Source organism: Heloderma suspectum, chromosome 10 (genome assembly GCF_057233095.1).
Source record: "Heloderma suspectum isolate Gila_16-S chromosome 10, 16-S_ref, whole genome shotgun sequence".
In the NCBI taxonomy this organism is placed as follows: Eukaryota; Metazoa; Chordata; class Lepidosauria; order Squamata; family Helodermatidae; genus Heloderma; species Heloderma suspectum.
In genome coordinates this window covers 31,685,545-31,712,191 of record NC_139467.1, presented here as the reverse complement: position 1 = coordinate 31,712,191, position 26,647 = coordinate 31,685,545, and the positions used below count along the sequence as shown (strand labels likewise).

The 26,647-nt window shown below is 45.6% G+C and overlaps 1 protein-coding gene across 1 annotated transcript; it reads left to right on the top strand.

The window, feature by feature from the left end:
- Window positions 1-339: 339 nt before the first annotated feature.
- LOC146338051 (metal transporter CNNM4-like) lies at window positions 340-26,647 on the top strand. The gene is made up of 9 exons (XM_084816351.1): window positions 340-1,064; window positions 4,713-4,824; window positions 4,893-6,378; window positions 7,291-7,431; window positions 10,105-10,233; window positions 11,662-11,825; window positions 13,929-14,028; window positions 23,794-23,966; window positions 24,790-26,647. The coding sequence occupies exons 1-9, from the start codon at window positions 340-342 to the stop codon at window positions 24,946-24,948; spliced, it is 3,189 nt and encodes a 1,062-aa protein (XP_084672477.1). The 3' UTR covers window positions 24,949-26,647.

The following is a 26,647-nucleotide window of genomic DNA, read 5'->3' as shown; positions in this document are numbered from 1 at the left end:
TGTTTAGACAGAAAAAAGTCCTACAACTCCCAGCATCCCTTCAGCCAGCCATTTTGGCAGGGGCATGCTGGAAATTTAGGACTTTTTCTGTCTAAACATGCATAAGATTGTGCCCTGGATAAAACATTTAAGCAAAACACTTCTATTGGGGGTGGGGGTGGTGTGTCTATGGAGGCTGTCATGATGAGCACCTGCACTTCAAAATTTAACACTGGGACCTCAGTCTCATGAGAAGATATCCAGGTATCACTTTCCAGAGGTGGAGATGCTGAAGCTGCCAGGAAACAATGTGGCATGCAAATGAGGTGGGTGTGTCTGTGTAGGAGCTGGGTTTATGACATGTGCTACTCCAGCCCAGTGTGTGGAGCAACTGGAGGGAGTGACCATGTGGAGGCCCTGAATAACTTGCTCTCCGTGGACATTGATACAATGGAGGGTTTGTTGAGGTGCCTGAGCGGAAGGGATAAAGCCACAAGGCTGGTTCTCATGCTGCCAAGAATACTCTTGCTTCTGCTGACCTCCTTGCCAGCCAGTGCTGGGAATGGGGGGCCGAGCCATAATAACACAGTCATCATAGGCATGAGGCTGGAGAATAGCACCAAGCCAGGGACCGGCGTCTTGGAAAACGGAATCATTGAAGTGGTGGAGGGTAGCAAGATCCAACTTCGGATTTATGGCCAGGGCATCCATGAACTCACCTGGCAGGTTGTCTACTTTGCTGAGATGTCTGCCTCGGATGTTGTGGCTGGTGGCCTGAGCAAGGATCCCTGCTCCAAGAGGACCAGTGACTTGCTGGTGGAGCCGTACAGTCTAGACGTACGAGATACTTCTGCAGTGCTGACTGTGATCGTGCAGACCCTGCGGAAGGACATTCGCTACAAGAACTACATGATGTGTCTCATGGACGGTTCTGGGCAGCTTTGGCACCAGCTCAAGGACCCTGACTCGTTCCTCCGAGTGGTCAAAGAAGAGACATCAGACCTGTTTTTCTGGCTCCAGATCATCTTGATTTTTCTCCACCTGGGTCTGTCGGGCATACTTAGCAGCCTCAACTTGGGCCTGATGTATCTGGATCCCATGCAACTGCATTTTTTAAATTAATTTCTTTATTGTAAATTTCAAAAAAGAACAACAACAACAAAAAGGGAACAAAAGAAAGGAAAATATATAGTATAACTACATGCTTTAAAAGTCTCATTTTCCATTATTACAGCATTCTAGAAAAAGTGGATTATACATAAACTTCAATAAAAGCAGACCAAATCTATATATAGGTCCATTCGTGAGTGGCACCTATATACCGCCCTTTCAAATGTTGCTAGTGTTGCTAGGTCTTCAACTGATTGCATTATAGGAGGTGAGCATCCAGTGTTGTAGTATCAGTCTTTTGGTGGTCAAAAGGGTGCGTAAAATCCATTTACGTTGACCATGTGTAAACTTCCACAAAGCAGATAAATAATGTAAAAGAACATGCACATCAGTAAATATTAAAGAGTGTTCCAATACCCAGTTTATCCATATGATAATGTCCTCCCACAAAGACGCAACTATTGGGCATTTCCAAAACATATGATTAAAAGAAGCATTAGCTGCATTACACCTCGAACAATTAGCTGTTAGACAAACCTTTATTAAAGAGATGCTGTGGCATCCAATAGACTCAAAATAGGTTTTGCTGAATAAGATGTAACCTAAGATCCACAGGCACTTCAAATACAGACGCCAAAGTGGCAATCCATTGGTTAGGCAAAATAGGACAGTCCAATTCCCTATTCCATCCCTACTTAAGACCATGTGTATCATATTTATTCACTGGTAATAAGTATTTATCAACATGAATTATTGGTCGATATAGCTGATCAACGTCAATAAATGTTTCCAATAGCAAAGGGGACTCTGAGGCTGTGAAAGCAACAGGACTGAATCTAGATTCTAACAAATGTTCCATTGCAAGTATTGCCATTCAGCCATAGTAGACAAATCAAATTTATCTCGCAAAGCAGAGAATGACAAAAACTCATTGCCTACACACAATAATTGGTCCAAGGTAAAAATCATCCACTCAGGTCCGCCACAAAAACGTTTTCTTTCCAGTTTTTAAATCTGGATTTCCACATAAAGTCAATTTAGCATGGGAAAATGATCAAACTGTAATTGATGTGACATTATATGCCACATGTCTCGGACCGCTGGAATTATGGGAGGAACCTTGGGATGTCAGAGAATTCCACCACGGATCTCGGTGAGGCCGAATGCCTGCAACCCCCCCGCCCCCCTGCGGATCCCCCCTGGGACGAGACTTAACTGGGGTGGATGTTCCAGGTGGCGGCGGATCCGGCGGCGGCTTTGGCGGTGGCGGCGGCTGGTCTTCTGACCGGCTGCTGCCACTGCCATTTGCAGTCTTGTCGTTTTGGGGTGTTTTTTTTTTTTACAGAGATGTGATAGGCTACGTAAAGACTTACGTTGCCTATCACATCCCGGTTAAAAAACAACACGCGTACGCAAATGGTGGTGGCTACGGCCGCCGCCATTTCCGTTCCTTATTTTTCACCGTCTTAGTCTACGTAAATATTTACGTAGACTATTACGGCAAAAATAAAGGGGAACGCAAATAGCGTAGTGGGCGCTATTTGCGTCCCTTTTTGATTCGCTGTTTTAGCCTACGTAAATATTTACGTAGACTAAGACAGCGAAAAATAAGGAACGCAAATGGCGGTGGCCATAGCCACCACCATTTGTGTATGCGTTTTTGTTTTCTTACCCAGCAGCCACCGTGGCTGGAAATCTGGCTGCGGATGGCCCTGGTCTGGCTGGCTGCTCCGCAGAGCCACCGTGGAGCACAGCCGGCTGTTGAGGATTCCGGGAGGGATGACTGGATCGCCTCCCCCCCCGTCGAGGATTCCAGGGGGAGGGACAGAACGCCTCCCCCCCCATGAACAGAATCCGCGGAAAGGTAAGTGACTTTCGTACATCCCTAGTGGAATCGTGTCCACTCCAATGGGCCGAGAACCTAGTGCCATCCATTTGGAGAGAGGCTCCAGACAGGAAGATTCCAAAACTGCCCAAGGTGGAAAATCTAATCTAAGTGAAAAGGACCAAAATTTAGTACAGGTCAGCAAATAAGCCCAGTGATGTACAGCAACATCTGGAAAGCCAAACCCACCTTCTTTAATTGGGAGTTGCATCATTTTCAAAGATATTCATAGTGGGATTGGGAAGGAACCTCCCCAAAATTTGTGAAACAAAGCATTCATTTTTTGAAAATATTTGCCAGGTATAGGTAGAGGAATCCTAAGTATAACATAAACAGTTTGAGGTATCATATTTAAGTGCATTAACCTTGCCTCACAAACTGAACTTTAAGGATGCCCATCTATCAATATCTCGTGAAATCTCATTAATCAACTTATTAAAAATGTAACTTGAGCATTTGAGATATATTGCTAAAGATAAGTATTCCCAAATAGGTAATAAAATCTGGGTACCATTGAAATTGCCAGTTAGCTGGTACACATTTCAGACATTGACCGGTTAATGGAATAGCTGGACAAGTCACCAAAGTTATTAATCAATTTCATCAAAGCTGGAACAGATGATTGGAGTTTCAAAATAAACAGCAAAAGATCATCAGCATAAAGGATAATTTTGAATTCTAAACTAGCATGCACTAGTCCATCAATACTACTGTTCTGTCTAATAACACACTCCAGGAGTTCCAAATATAAATATGGAAAAGTGGACATCCTTTTCTGGTGCTCTGCCCAAGTAAAAAGAAAGCCAAAAGTGCGATCTCTATGGCTCTGAACACAAGGGAAAGGAATGAGGTTTTCTGGCATAAATCTTCCCAGGCAATTCAGGACAAGGGTTTCAGGGAAGAGACTTGGGATTCCTGGTGTAATCCAACCCAGGCAATCCATATATGGGGATCCAAACCCCAGACAAGGAATGTTAATGATTGCCTGGCATAATCCAACCCAGGCAGTCAAAGGGCTGGATTCAACAAGGGCTTAAAATGAACCACAGAGAGAGAGAGAGATAAAGTTTGTCCAACTCTGAGTTTTTCATTGAAAACGCCAGGCTATGTGGCCTATCAGATCCAAGCTGAAACCCATACAAGCAATGAGTTCCATTCCATAGCGTTCACTTTGGTAACTCCACGCTGCATGAGTCCAGGCAGAGAAAAGTCCAAGAGTCAAGATCAAACCCAGCCTGCTGGCACTCTGGGCTGACAACAATCCACAGCAAGCAAGAGCTCAAAGTCTATGGAAAGCATCACGGTCCTTTTCATGGCCAGTCCTTAGCAATCCAAAGTTCCAGTTAGAAAGAGTCCATGTGCAGAGTGCCTCCAGCGGCTCAGACGATGGGTTTTGGGCAATGAAGACGAGATGTTCCTAGCAAAGCCTCCTCGCCTTTGCATCCACTTAAAAGGGGAAAGCGTGACTGTAAGAAGCCTCCTGCAGATCCCTTGACAGACAGGGGCCTTTGGCCTTCCAGCAAGGCCCCTGTCCAAACAGGGCATCACTGCACAGCCCTTCAGCACGGCGCTTCAACCTGGGCGGCCCTCCTGCAAACCCCACCCCATCTCTGTCAGGTTCTCTGGTCGGCTCCCAGTCACCCTGCCTGCCAAGACCAGACCAGCAGGTGGACAGGGAGTTGGGCGACTCCCCCTGGCTCTGCTCTGAGCTATGCTCACACGGATTCTGACATTCCAGGGGCTGGAACCGGTCCAGACCCTTCCAGACTACTTCTAATCACATCTTAGCTATAAACCACAAGGGCCAAGGTGGGCTGAATATCCCTTCCCCTCAGTGGCATGCAAATGAGGTGGGTGTGTCCATATAGGTCCTGTGTTTATGACATGTGCTACTCCAGCTCAGTGTGTGGATCTCTAGCGAGCAACTGGAGGGAGTGACCATGTGGAGGCCCTGAATAACTCGCTCTCCGTGGACATTGATACAATGGAGGGTTTGTTGAGGTGCCTGAGGGGAAGGGATAAAGCCACAGGGCTTGTTCTCATGCTGCCAAGAATACTCTTGCTTCTGCTGACCTTCTCCTTGCCAGCCAGTGCTGGGAATGGGGGGCCGAGCCATAATAACACAGTCATCATAGGCATGAGGCTGGAGTACAGCACCAAGCCAGGGACTGGCGTCTTGGAAAAGGGAATCATCGAAGTGGTGGAGGGTAGCAAGATCCAACTTCGGATTTATGGCCAAGGCATCCATGAACTCACCTGGCAGGTTGTCTACTTTGCTGAGATGTCTGCCTCGGATGCTGCGGCTGGTGGCCTAAGCAAGGATCCCTGCTCCAAAAGGACCAGTGACTTGCTGGTGGAGCCGTACAGTCTAGACATACGAGATACGTCTGCAGTGCTGACCGTGACCGTGCAGACCCTGCGGAAGGGCATCCGCTACAAGAACTACATGATGTGCCTTGCGGACAGTTCTGGGCAGCTGCGGCACCAGCTCAAGGACCCTGACTCGTTCCTCCGAGTGATCGAAGAAAAGACATTGGACCTGCCGTTCTGGCTGCATATCATCTTCATTGTTCTCCTACTGGGGCTGTCGGGCATGTTTAGTGGCCTCAACTTGGGCCTGATGTCTCTGGATCCCATGGAACTGCGCATTGTGCAGAACTGTGGTACGGCCAAGGAGAGGAAATATGCCACCATGATCGAGCCCATCCGCCGGAAGGGCAATTACCTGCTGTGCTCTCTGCTGCTAGGCAACGTCTTAGTCAACGCCTCCCTCACCATCTTGATTGACATTCTTTTTGGGGAAAACTTTGTGGCTATTGTGGTCTCTACTTTTGCCATTGTCCTCTTTGGGGAGATCATCCCGCAGGCCCTGTGCTCCCGTCATGGTTTGGCAGTGGGGGCGAACACCATCCTCATCACCAGGTTTGTCATGTTGCTCACATTCCCACTCTCTTACCCCATCAGCAAAATCCTGGACTATGTTCTCGGTAAAGAAATGGGCACCATATTCAACCGAGAGAAACTGATGGAGATGTTGAGGCTGACAGAACCCTACATGGACCTCCTGAAGGAAGAGCTGAATATCATCCAAGGAGCCCTGGAGTTGAGGACTAAGACAGTGGAGTGCGTCATGACCCCGTTACAGGATTGCTTCTTGCTCAACAGTGACGCCATCCTAGACTTTGACACCATGACTGAGATCATGGAGAGTGGCTATACCCGCATCCCCATCTATGAAAAGGAAAGGCCTAATATTGCTGACATGCTATATGTCAAGGATCTAGCCTTTGTTGACCCCGATGACTGCACCCCACTCAAGACGATCACTAAGTTTTATAACCACCCGGTTCATTACGTCTTCCACAATACCACACTGGATGCCATGCTTGAAGAGTTCAAAAAAGGTATCAAAATGGTGGATCCACTCTCAGGTTCTGGATCTGTTTGCAAGATTTATGATCTTTAGAATAGATAAAAGCAGGGGTGGGGAATTTATTTATATTGCCTATTTTTTTCTGCTGAAAGTAAAGGATTAAGGGTGGATAGGGGAAATTTGGGTCAGGAATTCCACCCATTTTCAGAATGGAAGCAAGGGCTGAGTATAGTGTTGTAAGAAAATCTATTATGCAATAAGATAGAACAGCCTTCCCCCAACCTGAAGCCCTCCAGATGTGTTGGACTACAGGCTTTTCTGCATGAGGCATTTATCGTGTGCTCATCATTCCCTACTCACAGTCATTTATGGGTTCTTTAAATGATGTTGTGAACCTCCATTTGCGCTTCTGTGTCTAACCAACACTTTCAGTGAGTTTTTTTAGAGCAGGGAAAATGGTGGCATTTAACTGTGAAAGTGAAAGAAAATGTGATTTCCTCTGGTGTATTTCCACTATTCTGCTATACAACAGTGCCACCTAGAGGTTATGCAGTGGAAAAGCAGGAGAGGAAGTGCTCCTCATGTAGTACTCAGTTCTCAATTTTGTGACAAAACCAAGAGTAGATGCAGTGAACTAACAACCAATTAACAGCTTCGTGTAGAAAAGCTCTACAACAAAGCATGTATGGCTGGCTGGGGGATGCTGGGAGTTATAGTCCTACATGTCTGGAGGGCACCAGGTCAGGGAAAGCTGGTATGCTGCAAATACATGTCACTTAACATACAGAATGTCCCAGCAATGAAGTCAAGATATTCTGAAATGTACTACTTATTGAATATATTGCTTAAAGATTTTTATGAAAATAAGGTCCAAAGAAGTTTTTTTTAAAGCGCCATCTGAGGTGACCCAGCCCTAGTAATATAACCAAAGTCTATCCCATAGGCAAATCTCACCTGGCTGTTGTCCAAAAGGTGACGGAGGCTGAGCATGACCATGCCTGTGAAGTGGTGGGTGTGGTTACCTTGGAAGATGTCATCGAAGAGATAATCAAATCAGAGATCCTGGATGAATCCGACATCTACAGTTACGTTCATTCCCTCATTGTCTTTTTTCTAGAAAATAGCAGTGTGTGTGCATGTGCGAGACATTCCCTACATCTGCTGATCTCTTATATGATTTTCTTTTCTTTTTTTTTGAATATATATATATATATATATATATAAATGAAATAAACAATACCAAAATTACCAGCCACCTAATCAGTACTTCCATTTCCCAACAGTACAATATTCTGATGAGGACTCCACAATAACAAAGAGAGAAGAAAACAGAGAGGAAAAAAAGAAAAAAAGGGGAAAAGGGAGGAGGAAAGGAAATGAAGAAAAAAAAAATCCCTCTTCTTCCCCCTCCCCCTCCCCCTTAAAGAATTGAGTTTAAACTCCAACACACCCCCCCCCCGGCCTCCGATGCCATTCTATTTTAAAAACTATATCTATAACCTTAACAATCTTACAGTTTAATAAACAACCTTACATTTCTATATCGTATCATCAAGCTTATATCAAAGAAACAGGTCTACAATTCATTCCCCAAAATCTATATTATTAGTAGTAATAATAATAATAAAAAGTATATAGTATTATATAATAAAAAAACTTAATATAAACCTTCAACCATCAGTAATATATATTTATGCTAGATATATTATCTATTTTAAAATAAAAAAATATAAAGAAAAGCAAGAAAAAATAAAAGATGAAAGAGAGTAAACCAATATAAATATAATCATTTATCTTCTGAATTAGCCTGGATTGTGTAGACTAAACACAAACAGTTAATAAAGCTTGTTTAAAGATTCCAGTTCATGGGGTTGTAACAGAAATCTCACGCATTTTTCCATTCAGCCATGCCTCTGCCATTTCATGATTTAGAAACTTCTTCATCTGACCTTCAGACACAATACAAAGTGTAGCAGGATATTTTAAGTAATATTGTAAGTTCATTTGTTTTGCCATGTTCTTTGCTTTGATAAATTGCCTTCTTTTATTCGCCACCTCTTTGATGTAGTCTGGAAATAACATAACTTTATCTTGTTTCCAGGAAAGGCTTCTAGCCTCCCTTGCCAAACGCAAGATATAATTCCTTGTGGAGACTTTTGCAAATTGAGCTATGATCGTGTAATCAGTCCCTTTAGCATTTGGCACACGAATGCCTGCTCAATATCAAGTAAATAATCAGATGGAATAGGGAGTATCTCATGCAAAAGTTTATCCACAAAAATAGGCAATTTTATATCATTAGGCAGATTTTTAATCCCTGTAATATGTACATTGGATCTTTTCGTGAAGGCCCCCAGTTGAGAGATTCTCTCAGAGATATTTTTAAAACAAAATTGAGTCGTAGTTTCATTTCCTGCCACTCGGTCTTCAAGCTCATTAATATTCGTCTCCATTTTTTGCTGTGACGCATTAATTAAATCTACAGCCCCTTGCAGGGTGGTGATGGAATTTTGGATTAAATCCAACTTTTTGACTTGTTCCATAAATTGCGAAGATAAAGTCTTTATCAGCGTAAATAATTCCCCTATGTCTTCTGTTTCCGGCACTTTTGACACAGAGGATGCGGGGGGAGTAGATGCCAGCTCCCTTCTTTTCCTTGGCGCAGACATGTTTCTCTCAAACAGATCTTACAGGTCCTCAGATGTTCTCAAATATTGTTAACGTTTCTTAACTAATCCCTCAGAGGTTGTTGATATTTCTTAAAGCATATATTATTATGGAACACGTCAGCCCTGTTTTCTCCTATAAAATAGGAGTCTCTGTGCAGTTTTTCGCGTTGGTAAAGCTCTGGGAAGATAATCCTGGAATCCAGCCCCCCCCCCCCACTATCTTGTGGGGGTTACTTTTCTCCAAGATGTTGTCCAGAGCATGCCTTGCCCCCCCCTTCAATTCCAGGAGGGAGATGAAAAGGTTTTTCAACCTTTTAAAAAGCTGTTTGAGAAAGCTCCCACGGAGATCCGTGGCAAGCTGCCAGAGCAACATCAGTCCCAGCCGGAAGTCTCTTATATGCTTTTCTTTTCAATGGTGGTATGTTAAGGTTTTAAAACTGGTTTTTCAACTATAATTTTTAATTCTGTGTAAACTGACCTGGGAACTTGCTGAAGGGCAGGGTATAAATCTTTAAAAATATAATAATATAAATATACATGTAATAAGCAAGCAAGCAAGCAAGCAAGCAGTTTTTCCCCCAGTTGAAGGGTGGGGGTATAAATTCATCCAATAACTACATAAAGGAAAAGAATGCTAGGGCTTTCTTCATTCCAAATGTAGCATGTGGGATATGGAAGAAACTGACACATCTTTTTGACAGGTGCTACAAGGAAAGGAGAATCATCAAGCAGGGGGAGCAAAATTAGTGTTGGGTTGGGGGGTACAGCTTAAAGCCTCCCAATGAGGGGGTAGGACAGGGAGGTGTTCAAAGTTTAACCTCCTGGCCACCAGAAGCTTCACCTAAGACTCTGATTTCTGAGCCATCTGCAGATAACAACCATGCATTTTTCCAATTTTCCTTAGCAATCATGAGGACTGGAAACACATATGTTCTTTTAGATAAAATCTCTGATTGTGGGGTTCCACTGTTGTGTTTCTTTCCATCTCTGTTTGTGCCCCGTGCAGTGCCCACACAGCCCCTTCTGTGATCTTGCCCACCACAGCAATTGTTGTGGAGTGACCCTTTCTTTGCCTTCCTCCTTTGCAGCGGACAATCGCACCAGAAGACGCGTCGCCAACTCAAGGAAGTGGGACTTCTCTGCCTTCAAGGGCAATGACAATGAAGCAAAGATCTCCCCTCAGCTACTCTTGGCTGCACACCGGTTTCTCTCCACAGGTATGAGCCCATATGGTCCACCTAGGCCGTTCGGGAGGAGGGGCCACCTAGCACGACCACGACATCTGGTGTGCCAGATGACTCATTACAAAGGGAGTGGAATGTGCAGCCATGCAGTGGTCGGGGGGCAGGGGGATGTGATCTGTTTCAGGCGGCACCTTGAGCAGGGGATAGGGTGGCCACATACACATTGATAGGGTGGCCACTTACACGTTACACTTACACGTTGATAGGATGGCCACTTACACGTTACATTTACACATTACACCTACACTTGCACGTTGATAGGCTGGCTATTTACACATTGATAGGGTGGCTACTTACACGTTACATTTACACATTACAACTACACTTACACGTTGATAGGGTGGCCACTTACATGTTACACTCACATGTTACACATTACACTTACAATTACATGTTGATAGGGTGGCTACTTACACTTACATGTTACATTTACATTACACTTACAAGTTACAGTTACACTCACACATTAATAGCGTGGCCACTTATACATTGTTAAAAAAGAGGAAATGCACGACCAAAAAAGTGGACAAAAGAGGACACCAACTTGCATAACATTTGCACATGCAAATGTATTATGTATAAGTGAAAATTTAGAAATAACAATAGAAATTAAATAGAAATACAATATATCTCACCATAGTGGTGAAGACTGACCAGGTGACCTGTGTGCCTGCTCAATCTGCTGTCCAAGTTGCCCAGCTATGGATGGGCAACTTCAAAGTCCTTGCTGCTTTCCCTCCTTATGGTTCTTTGACTTTAAACCTGACTTGGACAGAACAACTGTTGATGAGCATAACTGTTCATATGGTTCTTTGGGCTTTTCTACACAAAGCCGTTAATCCGCTGCACCTATTTTTGGTTTTGTCGCAGGATTGAGATCAGAGCACTACACAAGGAGTGTTTCTTTTCCTGCTTTTCTGCTGCGAGATCTATAGGTGGTATAGTGGAATAGTGCAAACACACGAACAGAAGCAGCATTTTCTTTCCGCCATCAGAAATAATACCCCATTTCCCCTGATCTAAAAATACTCTTCGAAAGTGCTGTCTACAAACAGAGGTGAAACTGGACGGTCATGATGTCATCTAAAGAACCTGTAAACAACTGTGTGTAGGGAATGACAAGCGCACAATAAATGCCACGTGTAGAAACGCTCTTTATCTTTAGACCAGACATGTACTGGGCAGCTCTTCACATAGAGGAGACCCTCAAATAGAGGACTGTCCTGTATAAAGTAGGGCACCTGGCCACCCTAGGGTAGAAATTCTGTCAGAATGGTGCAGCAGGACTTTTTTTTAGCAGAGTGTTGGGGAGGAAGCTCACCCTTCCAGGAAGAAGCTCACTCTTTCTGGACTACTCTTTTGGTGACTCTGTCACTCCTTCACCCGCTCTCTGTCATACAGAGGTCCTACAATTTTGCCCGAGCCTCATCTCAGAGAAGTACCTGCTGCGTCTTCTTAAGCACCGTGATGTTATCTGTGAGCTGAAATTAGACGAGGAGAACAAGGATGCCAATTACTTGTACCAAAGGAATAAGCCGGCCAGCTACTTCATCCTCATTTTGCAGGTATTTTGTTGACTCTCTCTAATCCAACCTTCTCCAACTTGGTGCCCTATGGATGCTTGAGATGTCACCTCCCATCAGCCCCATCCAGCCCACCCAATGGTCAGGAATGCTCTAGTACTCCCTCCAATCAGCAAAGTAAGCATCTATCACATGACCTGCGAATATGATATTGCCATTATACAAATCTATGGTATACCTTGGAATACTGTGTACAGTTCTGGTCACCACACCACAACATAGCCACGTTCGGGGCTGTTTGGCTGAGAAAAGAGGCGAGTTAAGGGGAGGCATAGTAGAGATGTACGAAATTATGCATGGTGTGGAGAAAGTGGATTTTTTAAAGCCTCTCTCATAACACAAGAACCCAAGGTTATCCCATGAAGCTGATTGGTGGGAGACTCAGGACAGACAAAAGGAAGGACTTCACACAGTGCATAGTTAAGGGTGCAATCCTATCCAGATAGGCGGCCGCCTCCGAACTCGGAGGCAACTGCCTATCCAATGCAGGGCAGGAGAAGCACAGAGGGGATTGTTCCCTCCGTGCTTCTCCTGCCCTGCACTTTCTGCTAGACAGCCGAATTTGGCTGTCTAGCTGCAGGGGGGGGGGGCAAGCGGGGGAGGGGGCTGCTGTATGACACATTGGATGTGTCTGTTGTACAGGCATTTCTGCAGCCCCTGCCCCAGAACGCCCCCCCGACACACCCCTTTTCGGCCGCTCCGCGCTCCTCTTGCGAGCGTGGAGGATGGGGCTGTTCTGTGCTGCCTCCGAGGCAGCGCAGAAGTGGGGGAAGGTTGGTTCTTTGGGAACCGACCTTGGAGCGCGGGCTCCGAGGTTGGTTCCCGGAAAACAACGTATCCTATGGTTGTCTAGCCGCTGTCTAGCAGCCATAGGATTGCTCCCTCCGCTATGGAATTTGCTGCCACAAGATGTAATAATGGCCACCAAGTGGGATGGCTTTAAGAGGGGATGAGACATATTTATGGAGAAGGGGGCTCTCAGATTGGCCTACTGGTCATGATGGCTATACCTGACCTCCAGTATCAGGGATGGTATGCATCCTAATCTCAGTTGCTGGAGAACATGGTGAGAGCCAGTGTGGTGTAGTGGCAAGAGTGTTGGACTAGGAGCCGGGAGATCCGGGTTCTAGACCCCACTCGGCCATGGAAGCTCACTGGGTGACTTTGGGCCAGTCACACACTCTCAGCCCAACCCACCGCACAGGGTGGTTGCTGTGAGGATAAAATGGAGAGGAGGAGGATAATGTAAGCCGCCTTGGGTTCCTTGCAAGAGGAAAAAAAGGCGGGGTATAAATGCAATAAATAAATAAAATAAAAAATACATTAAATAAACATGAGCAGGAGGGTGCTCTTGTCCTCACGTCGTGCTTGTGGCCTTCCCAGCTGCATCTGGCCAGCCACTGTAGGAACAGAAAGTTGGACTAAATAGGCCTTTAGTCTGACCCAGCACAGCTCTCCTTACATAGCAATGTACTGCTGCCGATGGCCAACTGAAATGTTAAGGCTTCCACACAAAGGCAGCCTTAAAAGCCTTCCCACTGGTGTGCTCCATGTGCCCCATCAGTTCTTTCCACCTGCCCCATCCCAGCTGTGTGCAGCTCTGTATGCCATTGTTATATATCCAGCAGTATAAGTAAAATAGTTTTTAAAAATAAAAACACAGCCGCTGTTGGGTTTGGTTCTATCCCACTCCCCTTTGGCTACCCCATTACCTCCCATCATTGGCCATGCCCCATCATTAAATAAGCAGAATAAAAGAAATGTTGTGTGATATATTTCCTCTGAGCATGTACAGAGTGCCTTTCCCACGCAACTGAGCAACTGCAGCCTGTCCCCACCCACTTAGAATTAATGAGCAGGGCTTCCTCCGAGGGCTCTCCTGCACAAGCTGAAGCCCTCAAGCCTCTTCTTTTAGAAATGTGAATCGCCATTGCCCGCAGGAATGACTGGGTTGCGTGGGAGTTACTTATGCATAGCTTGGATCGACTGTTGTGAGGTTCCAGGTGTGGCACAGGCCTTGCCAGTTTGATTCTTCTGTGCTGGAGCAGCAGGGCTTAAGGTTCTAACGTTGCCTCTCTGTTGCAGGGGAAAGTGGAGGTAGAAGCTTGCAAGGAAAACATGAAGTTTGAGAACGGACCTTTCTCCTACTACGGGGTCATGGCCTTGGGTCCATCCACCCCAGCAGGTAATCTGCAACCCTTTTCCCTCTGGATTCACATGCCCTCCTCACCTGATAGCTGAGCCCCTTGAGGACGTTCATGAATCACAATGCAGTGATTACTTGAAGCCGACATGGATTTGTCAAGAACAAATCCTGCCAGACAAATCTGATCTCATGTTTTGATCAGGTAACCCCCCTTGTGGACTGTGGGAATGCTATAGACATAATATACCTCGACTTCAGCAAAGCTTTTGACAAAGTGCCCCATGATATCCTGATGAGCAAACTAGCTCAAAGTGGGCTAGATGAAACAACAATCCGGTGGATCCAAGTTGGCTACAGAATCGGACTCAAAGAGTGCTTCTCAATGGGATCTTCTCAAACTGGGGAGAGGTAACGAGTGGGGTACCACAGGACTCAGTCCTGGGCCCAGTGCTCTTCAACATTTTTATTAATGACTTGGAGGAGGAGGTGCAGGGAATGCTGATCAAATTTGCAGATGACACTAAATTGGGTGGGATAGCTAATACCCTGGAAGACAGAAACAAAATTCAAAGTGATCTTGATAAACTGGAGCACTGGGCAGAAAACAACAGAATGGAATTTAATAGAGATAAATGCCAAGTTCTGCACCTAGGAAAAAGAAACCAAATGCACAGTTACAAGATGGGGGATACGTGGCTCAACAACATGACAAGCGAGAAGGATCTTGGAATTGTTGTAGATCACAAGCTGAATATGAGCCAACAATGTGATGTGGCTGCAAAAAAGGCAAATGCTATTTTGGGCTGCATTCATAGAATCATAGCTTCCAAATCCTGGGAAGTACTAGTTCCCCTCTACTCAGCACTGGTTAGGCCTCATCTGGAGTACTGTGTCCAGTTCTGGGCACTGCACTTTAAGAAGGATGCAGACAAACTGGAGAGGGTTCAGAGGAGGGCAACAAAGATGATCAGAGGACTGGAAACAATAGGGGTCTCTCCTATGAAGAGAGACTGAAAGAACTGGGCATGTTTAGCCTTGAGAGAAGAGAGGAGAGATATGATAGCGCTCTCCAAGTACTTGAAAGGCTGTCACAGAGAGGAAGGCCAGGATCTTTTCTCGATCATCCCCGTGTGCAGGACACGTAATAATGGGCTCAAGTTACAGGAAGCCAGATTCCGGCTGAACATCAGGAAAAACTTCCTGTCTGTTAGAGTAATACGACAATGGAACCAATTACCTGGGGAGGTGGTGGGCTCTCCCACACTGGAGGCATTCAAGACGAGGCTGGACAGCCATCTGTCAGGGATGCTCTGACTTGGATTCCTGCATTGAGCAGGGGGTTGGACTCGATGGCCTTGTAGGCCCCTTACAACCCTACTATTCTATGATTCTATGAATCCCAAACGACCAGGAGGAGATGGCAGCAAGGAAAGGATCAAGTGGCACTGCTAGCTGGAATTGTTGGAAGAGGGAGATCCAACCCTCTGATGTCATAAGCCCTGTTACTTCTCATAAGCCCTGTCACTTGAGCCCACGATTCCATGTCCTGCACTCTGGGATGATCGAGAAGAGATCCTGGCCTTCCTCTCTGTGACAACCTTTTCAGGTACTTGAAGAGTGCTATCCTATCTCTCCTCAGTCTTCTCTTCTCAAGGCTCAACATGCCCAGTTCTTTCAGTCTCTCTTCATAGGGCTTTGTTTCCAGGCCCCTGATCATCTTTGTTGCCCTCCTCTGAACCCTCTCCAGCTTGTCTGCATCCTTCTTAAAGTGTGGCACCCAGAACTGGACGCAGTACTCAAGAAGTGGTGTTTGCAGCAGCAGAACCTGTCGGTGTGGCAGAAGCTCGCTTTTCTGCCCTCTGCTGGAACAAAGTGCAGGTGCCACCCTCCACCCTTGCCAGCGCTAGCCACAGGAGCAAAATAAAAGCCATCGCTGTTAGCCGTGCTCCATGAGTCACGCAATCGGTGGGTCTTTGCTCCCCCTGCCTGCTCTGGGCTCTTCTCCTTGGCTGCTGGGATGGCCTCTTATGAATTACCAAAAAAGAGAAAATGTTTAACCCCCCCTCCCCAAAAGGCCAAGAGAGGACAGTGATGTGCATAAAATGTGCAGATGCTAATTTATATGTATAGATGCAAATTTAGAACTGATGATTGTTTCAAAGTTGGTGGACTGCATCCCACAGAACCAAATCCAGCAGTTCTTTCATACTGTTACAAGTATTATAATTTAAATAGAAATACAGTTCATCTCACTGTACTGTGGACGACAGTGACCAGGTGACCTGTGTGTCTGCCTGTTCAGTCTGCTGCCCAGGTGCTTACTGTGGATGGGCAACAGTTCTGATGGTTCTTGATCTTGAAACTGGAACTGGACATTTCAGCCCTTCAGATAGAGGATACTTCAGACAGAGGGTGGTCCTGACAGCCCTTCAAATATAGGACTGTCCCCTGTAAAAGAGGATGCATGGCCACCCTAAGTTCAACAGGACCTTATGCCCTGGTGTTGCTACCCCTAGAGTTTGCATAGACAATTATTTCAATGGAACAATGAGACTTACTTCCCTGCTTATCCTTTTGGGTACCGCTTCTGTTTTTGAAACGGCCCTTGGGACTTTAATGAATTGTGAGCATCTGCTTCCATGGCATTAGCGTTAAACCTGGGCCATATCTTGATCGCTGCACAAATCTAAACCAATGTGTCTGTGGTGGCAGGGCAAACTAAAGTGCAAACTGCCAATTTCCTTGGTAGTTCTACTTCTAAATTGTAGCCATTTTCCTAAGACCCATATCAGTTACCAGAGCAGTTCAAATCAATTATTCAGCCAAGCTGCAAATAGCTCCCGTTCTCCTCAATTTCACTCCTCAAGGGAAGTAAAGAAAGAACTAAGAAAACGTTGCTGAACAGCTGGTCATTGCTGGGAGGGAAGAGGCTGATAAAGCCCACCAGAAGAAAAGCAAAGTTGGGAGTGATGGAATACAAAAGTAATAAGGGTGGGGGAATCATGCTTCAAAACAGATAACAGCACTTATTTTTTCTGCTCCTGGCCTCTTTGGAGGCTGGTGAATGCAATGCGCACTGTCAGATCAGATAGTGGGATGGTGCCACCTAGTGGTTACAGCTTAAGTGGAAACAGGTTACAAAGGTAGGTGCTTTGGAACTAAGGGCCAAACCAGACAAAGCTTGGGATTTCATGGTGTCTTTTTATCTTCTTCTTTCCCTTGCCTCCCTCCCTCCCTCCCTCCCTCCCTCCCTCCGTTCATTCAGAAAAGCCATCTTGAAAGGCAGGCAGGGAGAAAGGGACATTTATTTATTTATAACATTTGTATCCCACCCTCTAAGTTCTCAGGGCAGCGTACACATAAAATCAATTTAAACAGTATCAAACAATGAATAATTAAAAAAACTAAAAGCATATTAAATTGTTAAACAGCTGGTACCAATTAGAAAATCTAAAACAGTTGTGCAACTTTAGGGAATTCAATTAGCTCTCAAAGACTTTGTGAAAAGCCATGTTTTAACTTGGCACTGAAACGAAACCAACATCTGCGCCAGTTGAGCCTCTAAGGGGAGAGTGTTCCATAACTGGGGTGCCACAGCAGAGAAGGCCCTCTCCCATCTCCCACTATAGTGTATGTCTCACATTGGTGGGATGCAGAGGAGGGCCCCTTCAACAGATCTCAGTCCTCAGGCAGGCATATATACAAGAGGTGTTCCCTCAAATAGACAACACAACTCCCTCCCACCATTATTTCTGCCACCCCACTCCAGAATTTGGCCAGAAGAGCCCTTTAAGCAAGTCCTGTTCAGGCATGGCCATGACACTGTTGCTTAACTTAACAAGTGGCAGGGGTGGCTTCGCCACTGCCTGCTGGTATTGCCTGTCCATCAGATGTGCTACTCCCCATGATTAGCGGTCATGAAAAAAAGGGGGACAAGCCAGCCTAGGCAGACACCTAGTGTCACTTAATCCTAGGGCGGGCACTTACGAATCGCCAAAAAAGAAGAAATGCATCACAAGAAAAGAGGACACTGACTCCAGCTGTCCATGGAGGCTCAGGTGTCAGCTGTGAGCCAGGCGGCTCTGTACCAACTCCATCTGTTACAGCGGCTGTGTCCCTACCTCCCTGACCATCTGCTCCCCTCAGTAGTTCATGCCCTGGTCTCCTCTCGCCTAGACTACTGTAATGCGCTTTATGTGGGGTTACCCTTGAAGATGGTTTGGAAGTTGCAGCTGATGCAGAACATGGCGGCCCACCTGATTAAAGGCAGCCATCAGCGAGATCACATCACTCCAGTGTTGAAAGAGTTGCACTGGTTACCAGTTGTTTTCCGGGTCCAATTCAAGGTTTTGGTATTGGCCTTTAAAACCCTATATGGTTCTGGCTCAGTCTATCTTAAGGAGCACCTCCAGCAGCAACACCAGGGATGTCTGTGGAATTCCCTCCCTAGTGACCTCCACCATGCCCCCTCTTTGATTAACTTCTGCCGGGCTTTGAAAACCTGGCTGTTCAGGTGGGCATTTGGGGTGGGTTTGGGTGTTTTTAGAGCAATGTTATTTTGTTCAGTTGATTTATGTTGTATTTTGTGTTGTTATTCATATTGTATGCCGCCTAGAGTGGCTGGGTAGCCAGCCAGATGGGTGGCTAATAAATCTAATAAGTAAGTAAGTAAGTAAGTAAGTAAGTAAATAGATTTATACATTATGATAATTTAAATAGAAATACAGTACATCTTACCAGATGACCTGTGTGCCTACCTGTCCAGGTGAGAACTGTGGATGGGCAACCGTTTTGATGGTTCTTTATATTTAAACCAGGATTGGACACGATGGCCCTTCAAACAGAGTATGGTCCTCTGGCAGCTCTTCTAAGAGAGGACTGTCCTCTGTAAAAGAAGATGCACGGCCACCCAAAATTCTTGGCTGGACCAGGCACAGCTCTGTATGTGGTACTGGTTCTGACAAGCCTTGACTGTCCACAATCCTCTTATTCCTCGTTCGATCCCTTTTTGCAATCGCTTCTGTATATGTAATTATATAGATATTTCTTCATGCTCCCCTCTTCCTGAGCAGTAAGGCTTACCCAAGGTAGGTTTACAGGGTCAGTTTTCCTTGCTGAGGAGAGGAGAGTACTGGAGACTGGTGTCAACAGCTGTTTATTTATAGAGAGAAGGACAGAGCTGATGGAAGGCAGAGGGTCTTTAAGCAGTGCTAGGCTTATGTGCCTGTTCTAAAGCAGTGCCGGTACCCGCACAAAGCAACAGCATGCCCTTGGAGCTCCCCAAGGCTACTTTTTGCAGCCAGTGGTGCAGCTAGGGAATTTTGGATCCTGGACTTACAGGGCAGCCTTTTAGATGGTCATGTGTGAAGCACACGATTCACATTTCTCTTCTCCACTCCCCGCCCCCCCCTTAACTGCCATTCTGTGTTTTACATCTGCTTCTATATTCCTGATAAACAGAAGCAAAACAACAACACAAACATGTTGCCAATAGAAATACTCAGAGCCTGTGCACTTTCGCATTTTAAACTCTCTTCAATCATTGCACCTTCATGACTACAGGAATAAAATGGAGGTTTCCGGTCCAGGTTCCGACCTGTTTGTTACTGATCCCTATCACCTGCCTTTCAGCAAAGGAGATCGTTACCTTGTCGTGGTGCTGGAGCTTGAGCACCTCAATGACGTCATGAGCTAAACCGTGAAGGGACACCCAAGACGGGAAGGTCATGGCAGAGAGGTCAGACTAAATACGATCCCTGGGGAAGGAAACGGCAACCCACCCCAGCATTCTTGCCATGAAAACTAAATGGATCAGTACAACCAGAGATATGTCAGTATACCATCGGAAGATGGGGCTCCCAGGTCGGAAGATGGTCAAAATGCTACTGGGGAGGAACAGAGGATAAGTTCAACTAGCCCCAGATGTGATGACGCAGCTAGCTCAAAGCCGAAAGGATGGCTAGCAGCCGATGGTGCTGGTGGTGAACGACGAATCCGATGTTCTAAAGATCAACATACCATAGGAACCTGGAATGTAAGATCTATGAGCCAGGGCAAATTGGATGTGGTTATTGGGGAGATGTCAAGATTAAATATAGACATTTTGGGTGTCGGTGAACTGAAATGGACTGGAATGGGCCATTTCACATCAAATGACCACCAGATCTACTGCTGTGGACAAGACGACCACAGAAGAAATCGAGTAGCCTTCATAATTAATAATAAAGTGGCTAAAGCGGTGCTTGGATACAATCCAAAAAATGACAGAATGATCTCAATTCGAATTCAGGGTAAGCCATTTAACATCACAGTGATCCAAATATACGCCCCAACCACAGATGCTGAAAAAGCAGAAGTAGATCAGTTCTATGAGGATCTGCAGCACCTACTGGATAGTACACCAAAAAAAATATGTTATTTTCATTATAGGAGACTGGAATGCTAAGGTGGGTAGTCAAACGACATCTGGAATTACAGGCAAGCATCGTCTGGGAGAACAAAATGAAGCGGGACATAGGCTGATAGAATTTTGCCAAGACAACTCACTGTGCATAACAAACACTCTCTTCCAACAACCTAAGAGACGACTTTATACATGGACTTCACCAGACGGTCAACGCCGAAATCAGATTGACTACATCCTTTGTAGCCAAAGGTGGCGGACATCTATGCAGTGGGTAAAAACAAGACGTGGAGCTGATTGTAATTCAGATCATGAACTTCTTATTGCACAATTTAGAATCAGACTAACGAGAATAGGGAAGACCCACAGATCAGTTAGATATGAGCTCACGAATATTCCTCATGAATATGCAGTGGAGGTGAAGGATAGATTTAAGGGACTAGATTTAGTAGATAGGGTCCCGGAAGAACTATGGACAGAAGTTCGCAACATTGTTCAGGAGGCGGCAACAAAAAACGTCCCAAAGAAAAAGAAAACCAAGAAGGCAAGATGGCTGTCTGCTGAGACACTGGAAGCAGCCCAAGAAAGAAGGAAAGCAAAAGGCAACAGTGATAGGGGGAGATATGCCCAATTAAATGCAAAATTCCAGAGGTTAGCCAGAAGAGATAAGGAATTATTTTTAAACAAGCAATGCACGGAAGCGGAAGAAGATAACAGAATAGGAAGGACAAGAGGCCTCTTCCAGAAAATTAGAAACATCGGAGGTAAATTCCAGGCAAAAATGGGTATGATCAAAAACAAAGATGACAAGGACCTAACAGAAGCAGAAGAGATCAAGAAAAGGTGGCAAGAATATACAGAAGATCTGTATAGGAAGGATAATAATATCGGGGATAGATTTGACGGTGTGGTCAGTGAGCTAGAGCCAGACATCCTGAAGAGTGAGGTTGAATGGGTCTTAAGAAGCATTGCTAATAACAAGGCAGCAGGAGATGATGGTATCCCAGCTGAACTGTTTAAAATCTTGCAAGATGATGCTGTCAAGGTGATGCATGCCATATGCCAGCAAATTTGGAAAACACAAGAATGGCCAACAGATTGGAAAAAATCAACTTGTATCCCCATACCAAAAAAGGGAAGCACCAAAGAATGTTCAAACTATCGAACAGTGGCACTTATTTCACATGCCAGTAAAGTAATGCTCAAGATCATGCAAGGTAGACTCCAGCAATTCATGGAATGAGAATTGCCAGATGTACAAGCTGGGTTTAGAAAAGGCAGAGGAACTAGAGACCAAATTGCCAATATCCGCTGGACAATGGAGAAAGCCAGGGAGTTTCAGAAAAACATCTATTTCTGTTTTATTGACTATTCTAAAGCCTTTGACTGTGTGGATCATAACAAATTGTGGCAAATTCTTGGTGGTATGGGGATACTAAGTCATCTTGTCCGCCTCCTGAGGAATCTGTATAACGACCAAGTAGCAACGGTAAGAACAGACCACGGATCAATGGACTGGTTTAAGATTGGGAAAGGAGTACAGCAAGGTTGTATACTCTCACCCTACCTATTCAACCTGTACGCAGAACACATCATGCAACGTGCTGGGCTTGATGAAGCCAAGGCTGGAGTTAAAATCGCTGGAAGAAACGATCTCCGATATACAGATGATACCACTTTGATAGCTGAAAGCGAGGAGGAGCTGAGGAACCTCATGACGAAGGTGAAAGAAGAAAGCGCAAAAGCTGGGTTGCAGTTAAACCTCAAAAAAACCAAGATTATGGCAACCAGCTTGATTGATAACTGGCAAATAGAGGGAGAAAACATGGAGGCAGTGACAGACTTTGTCTTTCTAGGCACAAAGATTACTGCAGACGCTGACTGCAGCCAGGAAATCAGAAGACATTTGCTTCTTGGGAGGACAGCAATGACAAATCTTGATAAAAAAGTTAAGAGCAGAGACATCACACTGACAACAAAGGTCTGCATAGTTAAAACAATGGTATTCCCCGTAGTAACCTATGGCTGCGAGAGCTGGACCATAAGGAAGGCTGAGCGAAGGAAGATAGATGCTTTTGAACTGTGGTGCGGTAGGAAAATTCTGAGAGTGCCTTGGACTGGAAGAAGATCAAACCAGTCCATACTCCAGGAAATAAAGCCAGACTGCTCGCTTGAAGGAATGACATTAAAGGCAAAACTGAAGTACTTTGGCCACATATTGAGAAGACAGGATACCCTGGAGAAGATGCTGATGCTAGGGAAAGTGGAAGGCAAAAGGAAGAGGGGCCAACCAAGGGCAAGATGGATGGATGATATTCTGGAGGTGACGGACTCGACCTTGGGGGAACTGGGGGTGGCGACGGCCGACAGGAAGCTCTGGCGTGGGCTGGTCCATGAAGTCACGAAGAGTCGGAAGCGACTGAACGAATAAACAACAAAATCACCTGCCACTCTCTGGGTGGTTGTCTGAGGACGCCCCCCTTCCAGGACTGGCCCCAAGTCCAGCTCCAGCTGCACCACTGCTTACAGCCAGCTCCAAATTCAGAGTGTTTCACTTTGTGTCACGTTCAAAACAACCCCTTGTCTCCTTTCTTTCAGCCTATGTTCTCCTAGGCAGAACACTGGTCTGAGCCCCTCTCCTGCCAGGAAGGTGTGACTTGTACATCTAGCTTGCCTATATTGTCTCTTAGTTAACATCCACCACAAATGGCCAGGCCAAAACTAAAGGGAGACTCTAAGAGCTTATCTACACGAGGCCGTTAATCCACTGTATCTACTTTCGGTTTCGTCGCAGAATTGAGATCCAAGCACTACATGAGGAGCATTTCCTTTCTTTCTTTTCTGCTACATAACCTCTAGGTGGCAATGTGTCATAGAAGAATAGCACAAATACACAAGTGGAAATAGCGTTTCCTTTTGCTTTCTTTAAATAATACTGCATTATTCCCCGCTCTAAAAAGACTCGCCGAGTTTAAAAGCAGCAGCCAAACTGGAGAGTCATGATGTCATCTAAAAAACCCATAAACAACTGTGAGTAGGCAATGACAAGCACACAATAAATGCCTTGTGTAGAAAAACTCTAAGCCCCTGTGTCTACTCAAGAAGATATGAAGAAGTGTCCTCCAGTAAAATGGTAGAACAGCTTTCCTCAACCCGGCACCCTCCAGATGGGTCAGACTACAACTTCCATCATCCTCAGCCAGCATGGATGTGGATAGGAGATGTGGTCCACCATATCTGGAGGGCGCCAAGTTGGGGAAAGCTGTGGTAGAAGATGCTCAAGTAAAGGCAGATGGAGCACGGGCAGGCCGGCTGAGGGAGGCAACTGGGAGAAAGAAAGAGTGCAGGGAAGGGAGCAGGCCGGAGGGTACAATTCCTGCCTCATTGTCTCTTTTGTCTAGCTTTAGAGATGAGCTCCATGTCTCACTTGAGCAATGTGAATCGCTTTGGCTATGATCAACTGTTGCCAGCCTTCAGCAGTAACATCAGCACCAGCCAAGTTCTCCCCAGCAGCAGCCTGCAGTATATGGCAGACTTCACTGTCCGTGCCCTCACTGACCTCCTGTACATCAAGGTGAGGCTTAGATGGATTTGTCTGAGGCCTAAGAAGGTGATTCTGAGAGAGGTGAAGAATGGTCATACCCCAATAGATAGATAACAGTATTGTCATCAGATTATTCCCTCTGCCATAATACTAGAACCTGGGGTCATCCCATGAAGCTGATTAGTAGGAGATTCAGGGCAGATCAAAGGAAGGACTTCTTCACACAGCGCTTCGTTAAACTGTGGAATTCGCTACCAGAAGATGTAGTGATGGCCACCAATTTGGATGGCTTTAAAAGGGGGTTGGACAAATCCACGGAGGAGAAGGTTGTCAATGGCTGCTAATCCTGATGGCTATATGCCATTATCATCATCAAGATTAATCATTGGGATTACCATGCCCCCAAGGAGAGTCCCAAAATGCAGGCAGCTGGGTTGATCCATAACAACAAACCAATCCTAGCAGTTTTAATCTCTGCCCAGGAGAAGGTCTTTTATAAAGCTATTGGGTCTTAATCGCCCATTCAAGACCAGGACACCCCAAAATACTTTGCACTACAACAGGGATAGCTCACAACTCTATATTGGTGCTGAGAGAATTCATCCCCCACCCCCAGCTACTTTGAGTACTGCAGCTAAGCTCAGAGGGAATGGAGAAACCCAAGGGGAGAGGCAGATGATCTAGGCGTCCCTGCTCCTCAGGAAGTGCCAGTGCTGCGTCCCTGTGAGCCCTGACTCCATGACACCACGGAAGAACCCGCTGATAAAAAGATATGTGCCAGGCTCGACTGTGCCTAGTGATAGGTCTCTGAGTTTCTGCTTTCTCTCTCTCTCTCTTTCTCTCTCACACACAGATCACACGGAATCAGTACCAGAACTGTCTGATGGCCTCACTAGTTGACAGCAACACTAGTGATAACCAGCAGCCCGAGGCCACCTCTAACTTTAGGAGGTCTGACCTTCTAACCCCATTGCAGGGCTCGCCCAGTGTCTTCCGAACCAAGGAAAACTAGCCAACACGCCCTGCCCTTGCACTTGTCACAGGAACTTGATGTGCAAGGGAAGAATTTTTCTTTCTTTCTCTCTCTCCTCACAGCATAAAGATAAACACGATCGCCTGTTAATATTTGCACATGAAGCTGCAATACATATATATATATATTTAAACAGCTACGCCGGACAGTTGAAATGTTTGCAAGCCTATTTACACCTGCCAGAGTTGTCAACTGACCGTTCTGTGCCTTTGCGGTAAATGAGAAACAACAGTTAAGACATTTTAGTTCTGCGCAAGGCTGAAAACTGACCGAAGGAAACTAGGAAACACGCCCTGCCCTTGTTCTCGTTACGGGAACTTGATGGGCACGTTAAGATTTCTCTCTCTCTCCACAGCATAAAGATAAGCACAACCACCTCTTAATATTTGCACAAGAAGCTGCAATTTAAAACCCCCCAGCTATATTGGACGGTTGAAATGTTCGCAAGCCTATGCATACCTGCCAGAGTTGCCATCTGACCAGAAAACCCCCCAATCTGGCCTGCTCCTGTGCCTTTAACAGATGCTTCATCTGCTGAAACCGGTTTTTCACAGCATAATAGCGATAAGCGTGATCAGGCCCAGCTAAAAACATTTTGCTGCTTGAGATGAAGGACAAGATGGCGCTCCCTCCACAGTCAATGTACAGAAGCCGACAGTCTGACAGTTGAATCCTACATCAACACTGGCAGTGGGATACTGTCCTCCACCGCACCTAGGGCAGCAGGCTTGTTTAGGGGCCCCAGGACAGGTAGCATGGCATGTACTGCTCAGTCCTCCAAAAGAGGGGCACAGCCAGGAAGATGCTACTACCACAGCCACTGCCACCCCTCAGCAACTGCCGCCTGAGGCAGTTGCCTCACTCTGCCTAATAGAATGAGCAGGGCCTGAGCATTATCATCGGCTTCTTTGTGCAGACCAATCTGCTATTAAAGACACAGCAACAGGTCTGGTAAAAAAACAAAGTTGACACACCTACTGGGCTACTCTTGCCTGCCTGCCTTTCTGTGTCCCCCCCCCCCCAATGTATCCTTCTCCCTTGTTTTCATGACTCTTTGGTATTGCTGTGGATCGGTAGTCATAGGAGCTATTTTTCTAAAGTTAATGGCAGTGAGGAGAGGGGGAATGATTTTCATTGAACCTCCCCTTCCCCCAGTGTGGGACCCATGTGGTTCTAATGCAAGTCCCTCCCCCAGCACCAGTATTATTAAATAAGCAAGAAAAACCGATGCGCTTTCTAATGACGAATTTACCTTCATGTCTGATTTGTCCCTCTAGCTCAGTCCATCAGGAAGTTCTCCGGCACAGGCTTCATGGAAATGAATGTGAGCTTTGCAAGAGCACAAAGGGAGTTCATTCACTTTGCAAGACCATAGCAGAGCTGTACTTTTCAGTGGAGCTTGCGAAGGAGAGTTTCTCGGTGGATTGTGCTCAAAGGAGGGAGTGAATGCCAACCTCCTGTTTTGAAAAGCTACCAATTCTACTAATGGTTCATAATCATTTTAATCAAATGTCCTGTGTTTTCTTGTTATATCTCTATCTCAGTATTTATTCACTCTGCCATTTTGCCCCTTTCTTTTTAAATTTGAGATTTCCTGTTCATATGAAATTATGATATTTGTTCAGCATAAGATGGGACCTATATTTGTGAGTTGGATAATAAAATACACATTTATTTT

Excerpts from the sequence above, each read along its gene's own strand:
- LOC146338051 (XM_084816351.1), top strand. The coding sequence starts at position 340 with ATGTGCTACTCCAGCCCAGTGTGTGGAGCAACTGGAGGGAGTGACCAT. Across the intron at positions 1,065-4,712 it reads AGCCTCAACTTGGGCCTGAT|GGGCTGGAACCGGTCCAGAC; the intron begins GTATCTGGATCC and ends CTGACATTCCAG. Across the intron at positions 10,234-11,661 it reads ACACCGGTTTCTCTCCACAG|AGGTCCTACAATTTTGCCCG; the intron begins GTATGAGCCCAT and ends TCTGTCATACAG.